General features: G+C 43.9%; 1 protein-coding gene across 1 annotated transcript; it reads left to right on the plus strand.

The window, feature by feature from the left end:
• Window positions 1–543: 543 nt before the first annotated feature.
• LOC119441571 (uncharacterized) lies at window positions 544–5,856 on the plus strand. The gene is made up of 4 exons (XM_037706183.2): window positions 544–913; window positions 1,896–2,595; window positions 3,554–3,756; window positions 4,976–5,856. Exons 1-4 carry the CDS (start codon window positions 723–725, stop codon window positions 5,460–5,462), a joined length of 1,581 nt encoding a protein of 526 aa, XP_037562111.2. The 5' UTR covers window positions 544–722; the 3' UTR covers window positions 5,463–5,856.
• The last annotated feature ends 200 nt before the right edge of the window (window positions 5,857–6,056 follow it).

Genomic DNA, 6,056 nt, shown 5'->3' on the forward strand with positions numbered 1-6,056 from the left:
GAAGCAATGAGTCTAAAACACCAAATTGGGCTCGATTCATGGTAATATGTGAAGTTCGTAAGGTAGGAGAAGTGACAGCGGTTATCGCTTTCTCTCAATTTACGTGTGTAATGAAGATTGATTCATTAGACGCCGCTGATTCCAAGTTCGATTGTCGATTTCATGGCTCGTAGGCCTAACATGGATTAGCTTGGCTGGTGAAGGTACGTAAAGTTGGTTACTCAAAATAAAAATGCAACAAATAACTTGCCTCTAATAGAATAACCTCTAAATTGTAATTAAATGCAAAACACCAAAGTCAAAATTACTCTTCTTATCATAGAATGGTTTAGTTTATGTTAATATTTATAATAGTTTTTCTTTGACACCATAGTGACGCTGCAAGCGCAAGACTCTTTTTGCAAATGCAAAGCCCTATTCTAAAGCTCTTCACTTCTGCATGCCCCAACGCTAACACCAGCAAAACTCTTTGGGGCCCCTATAGACCCCTTTCATAAATACGCCACCTGACGGTGGGCTTTTCGTCAGTTTCGATTTGCAAAGGATTCTGGGATATAAGCCGCCATGTTTAGGTCATGCGGTTGTGAGTCCGTGCGTGTGTCCGTGTAGTGTATCCGTGCGTGGTGCCAGCCGGCTGCAATCTCGCTGTCTCCGGAAGCCCCGTAAATGTATGCGATCGTGCCTTGCTTTGCAAAGACAGTGCAACTGATTTCGGCGCCGTAATGAGCGGCGTCAATTACCCTTCGACGGGATGGACGAACGATTTGGCGCGGCTGCCGCGGCTGTTGAACTCCGAGTTGAATCGGCTGGCGTCGTCCTCGGGGTCGAAGAATAAAGCTCGTCGGAGCTACAAGCTGCTGACGGAAAGTTACGTCGTAGCCTCAACTATAAGTGCCTGCTACGACCAAGAAATGTGAGTAGCTACGATCAGTTGTGTCCGTTTTCTAATATGTGCGTGAAGCTTGCCGTCGTTGTAGACGCTTTGCATTATGCAAGCGCTGACGAAGAGGCGGCAACCTTACACTTTTCCGTGCGCTTAATCGCCTGCGTAGACGTAGCTCCTACAAACAACACTTCTGTAATTATGAGACTAAATCCCAATAGATAGATTAATCTTCCCGGCCTAATCGCTAAAGCTCAAGTCTAGCTCGCACGGAGTGTTTGTTTGTGGTAAGCCCAGTTTACTCTAGGTTCACCGCAAACAAATATTCTGTGCGAGCTGGCCCAGGAAGAGGGACGTGCTTTTTCTGACGTACGCGAGTGGCGACGATACACTCAGTCAGCTTTCAATGCTCTTGAGAGTGCTTAAACATACAGGCGCTACCGCCACAAGCAGAGACGCCGTGAACCAGAGTTTCAAGTGTGCAAATTTGAAAAGGCAAACGAACATTGCTGGCGACGCGATAAAGCCGGAGTTGGATCTCTCACCATCCGAGCATAAAAGGAAAATCGTCGCGTGTTCACCCTTGTACTGTAGCACTGTGCTAGCACGTTACACAGTTTAGCCAGAAATAAAGCGATATAAAATGATTATTGGACAATTTAGTCTGAAGGCAATCTACATGTAATATATCGATAAAAACGAAGGAAAGAGAAATATATTGCCCAATGTATTCCAAAGCTAGCACAACATTTTTCTAAGGTGTTCCATGAATGCACCATACTAAAGTGCCTATGACCTGGAGGTTGCGTGAATGGTTGCAGTGCGAACTTAATACACACACATGCAGAAAACAAGTAGACCGGACAAGCACTGGACTGGATGGACGTAGTGCTCATGCAGTCTATGTGTGTGTGTGTGTGTTGAGTTTGCACAGCAGCCATGAAAGCAAGTACCAGCAACCAACCAGCCTGCCTTATCGCTTTGATTGCTTATGGCCTGTCTTGTTTTGTAGGCAGTCCATGTTCTTCATACGGGCGAGATGCTTCCGGAGCCAGAAGAAAACCCAGGCGCCATATCTTGTTCACGTGACAATGAGTAGAGACGGTAGGGTTCTTGGCGGCCACTGTGAATGTCCAGCAGGAAGAAAAGCCTGCAGCCACTTACAAGCTGTCCTGCAAGTAATTCTTTTGCTGCAAGAAAAGGGCTTCCAGGAAGCTCCAGCCCACTTGTCGTGCACAGATTTGCCGCAAGTTTGGAGACGGCCTCGCACACAACATGTGAAAGCAAGCAGCCTCCAAAGTGTGGACTGGAGAAGAGTGGATGAGGGTGGCCGAGACATGCCCTTGCCATGTCGATTATACATAGAAAAATTCAAACAGCGCAGTGCAGACGAGAAGAGGAGTGATGCCCTGCTTTTTGCATGTGGCTTGGCCAAGGTTGGAGCGGACAGTGCATTGGTAGCAGTGCTATCTGCTGCAGACCGTGCACCAATGTGCATTACTAAGTGTGGGACAGTTTTTCATGGGTCACCACTGGCATACCACCATCCTCTTGCTCCACATGGATTTAGAGTTTTTCTATGCAAGACACTTGAAAGAGGCTTTAACTCAAGTGTGCCCCCGCGCCTGCCTGAAGAGATGGTATCATTCACTGACAGCACACCATCGGCTATCCCAGGTGACTTCGATGAAAATAAACAGCGCATCTTGAAGGTACATTGATTTCTTTATCTTTATAGATATTAATGAATCACATGTAAGTATGAGCTCACTTACTGTAATAGCACTCACCTGCCGAAGGTCTAAAGTGTTGTAGAACTGTCAGCACACTGTGTTTGGAGAACACTTGCTGAATGTTTGTCCAGCTACCTCTCTGACACAAACAAGTGAATTTATAGACTGCAGTCTAATTTGTGTACTCGAATGACCAACCTTTGTGTCTCTTTATCTTGCCGTCAGGATAGATAGTACATGTTTTTCGCCTGAAATGGTGCTTAATTTTTAATGTTACAGAACACGTGACAAAAAAGAAGAAAGAAAATATAAAGACCAAATCGATATCACACGCACCTATAGCCTAACTGTGCATGACACAGCCTCAGTAAGATAAAGAAGCTCTTTCTGTGATAGCCCCGACAAAGCCACACTGACACTGTTTCCACCCAGGAGATTAATCTCGGCCACCTCCATGATCTCATGTCTGATTCTTATGCCTGGCGACAACTGTGCAGTTATTGGACATTCGCTGACAACCACTATCCTGGCATTGCAAGCCTCTTTCCGCGTGTAAGCGGAATCTCGTGCACAACCTTCTCTGCGCATTCCATGTACTGGTTCCAGCGGTTCTTTGCACATAGCTGGGCCGTGATACCTTGCACAGCTTGTGGGGTGCCGGATGAACTACTTTTACCCCGACATGGCCTCGCATCTTTTTTACACAATTGGAGATGTAATCAAAGTACGGTATTACAGCAGTTTTTCTACTTCCCCTGTTCTCAGATCCCCGCGGCTCTTTGCTGCGCCCGGATCTCTTGATGGTTTTCAGTAAAGAACCTGCAGTAGATACAATAACAGAGCCTGAATAACCTGCTTGCTGAAGCCAACCAACGCTAGTCTGAAAGCTATCTTGCACCACGTGTAGTAAGTAGTATGAACATTTTCTTTTTCGCAGAAAATTGTGCTCACATCTGTTGAAGCACAGTTGTTGGAGAGGAACTCCCGAAGGCAACGGAAAAGCTTGACTTGGTGCCAAGAAAGGAAGTACCGGCTCACAGCATCTAACTTTGGCACCGTACTATTGCGGAGACAATGGACAGATAAAGGTCTTGGCCACCTAACTTCATCAAAGGACCTATCCAGGGTTCCTGCTGTCAGGTGAATCACTCATATATACTTCTGTGATTTGGCATATTCAACATTTCCGCCTTGAGCAATACCAGAGGTGATTTCTCTAGATAAACAGTATCTCATCTTGGACATATTGCTTACAATTTTGACCAACTTCTAACATTGAGGCTAACTTTTGTCATACATTATTTTCACTTATAATAAAGAAATTGTACATAAAGTTCAGGATTTATAGATGTCCGGTCTGTAAGGCTTGGCCGAGATACTAAGCGACTGATGCGCATATAAAAAATTATATGTTATGCCTCATTCATCCACTTGCTTTTTATTATTATTATTCTTATTATTAGAAACTTAATAAAGCAAAATTTCCTTTGCCTACCTCCTCGTGACTTGGCCTGTCATGGTCATCTGCCTCACTCAGTAGAAGCTGTTGCTTCATAAAATTTTCGGAATAGTCTCAAATGCGATTCTCACAGCGAAGCAACCTGATGCTATACCCTTTTGGCCATGAATGTAGGCTTATAAGGAAATAAATGCCAAATAGCACCTTTATCAGCTTTGACGCGTGCTTTGAATGATATAGCAACAATGTACTTATAAATTTGAGAGCTCGTGCTCTTTTAACTGACAATGAAAATAATTTTTTGCCTGATAAACAAGCCCTTGTAGCTGTGCCATCTGTTATTCATAGTCAGATTTTTGAAACGCTAATTGGGAAGTCCTGTCTCCTTCCATTAACCATGAGTCCAGCAGGGCGTCTGGTGGCTGGTTGCGATAAAAGTCCACATGGTGCAGGTGACGTGAGTGGAGGTGTGCCTCATAATCAGAACTGGTTTTGGCACGTAAAACCCCAGAAAGACGAAGAAGATATCAGAGGACACTTGCAACTCGGGGTGTGTCCACACAAGGTGGTGCGGTGCATAAAATTTAAGGTGCTGTGTTGCATTGCATGGTCCAGCTTGTCATTTCGTGTGCTTAATGTGACTGGGTCCACCCCCATTTGTAACAGTGACAATTTGGGCACGCATTTGTCACAAACATCCGCTACATCTCTCATTTCATGATGAGTCATTTTCTCTTGCCGGCTTGTAAAAGCTTCTCTAGCACTGATTGTGATTGTGCGAGATCAGCATGATGTTTCTAATACTGAACAAATTATACAGTCGTGACTTCATAAATGTTTTGTTCTATGTAGAAAGGAATCAACTTTTCCTGTTATGTGCTGTATGTCTATCATGTGCAGGTATGGCATAGCCAACGAGGCAAAGGCATTACAGCGGTACGAAGAAGCATTGAGAAACACAGGCCGGGATGTCCAACTTCAGTGCACCGGGCTTTTTGTTAACCCCGAGTATCCATGGCTTGGCGCATCACCAGATGCCATTGTCTACGATCCATCTGAAGATCCACCATGGGGATGCGTCGAAGTGAAGTGCCCGTATAGCTTAAAGGATGCTGACTCTGAGAAACTTTTGACTGCCAGGGACACTTGTGTAGATTTCGACAATCTGCAGCACCCTTCTTTAAAGATAGAGCATCCATACTTTGCCCAAGTGATAGGTCAAATGGGTGTAACAGAGTTAACATGGGCAGATTTTGTCATTTATTCGGATAACTTCGTGTGTGTGCAAAGAATCAAGTTTGAGGAGAATGTTTGGGAACAAATGAGAGTCAAGCTAGATGAATTTTACTTTATGACCCTTCTGCCATACTATGGCAAGAAAATGTAGTCTCTTTGCCCAGTAGTACATATAGTAAATTTTGAGAGCGAATAAAATAGTAGCAGAAGTGAATCGCAGCAAAATTGGGTATCCACAGCGCTTATGTCTGTGTAATGCACTGCCTGCAGAAAGGGTTCAAGAATATTGTGAGCCAGCTATGCACTTTTCTTGAACATCTTAAAATGAATGGTAGGGTGCAGCAGCATATAAACTGATTCAGACGGTGCTTGGCAATCACACTGATCCAACAACTCAAATAACCGTGACTTGGCATGCCCTTCACGACAACTAGCGTATTGTTTGATCATTTCACAAGCTGCAATGATTCAAGGTATATTGCCAAGTCCATCATACTTTTAAAATCAGCTTAAACTCCACAATACTAACACCATAACAGAATGTTTAAGTGCATGTGACAGAAAAGGAAAAAAAAAGTTTATTTTCAGGGGGCTTCAAATGAACTCAGCAACATGCATTTGTATGGAAAAACAGATTTTTGTTTGATGCATCTACTATAAGATAAATAATTCTGGTGTCTTGCATTAAAGAAATTTCACATTTGCTTCCTCTTGCCTCATTCATAGTCTCTCACTATTGTGGTCT

The sequence above is a fragment of the Dermacentor silvarum genome, chromosome 1 (genome assembly GCF_013339745.2).
Source record: "Dermacentor silvarum isolate Dsil-2018 chromosome 1, BIME_Dsil_1.4, whole genome shotgun sequence".
NCBI lineage: Eukaryota > Metazoa > Arthropoda > Arachnida > Ixodida > Ixodidae > Dermacentor > Dermacentor silvarum.

What these genes read in the sequence shown, in the direction of transcription:
- LOC119441571 (XM_037706183.2), top strand. Translation starts at nt 723, where the DNA reads ATGAGCGGCGTCAATTACCCTTCGACGGGATGGACGAACGATTTGGCG. An exon ending in ATAAACAGCGCATCTTGAAG is followed by an intron (nt 2,596 to 3,553) that starts GTACATTGATTT and finishes TCTTTTTCGCAG; the next exon opens with AAAATTGTGCTCACATCTGT. An exon ending in TCCAGGGTTCCTGCTGTCAG is followed by an intron (nt 3,757 to 4,975) that starts GTGAATCACTCA and finishes TATCATGTGCAG; the next exon opens with GTATGGCATAGCCAACGAGG.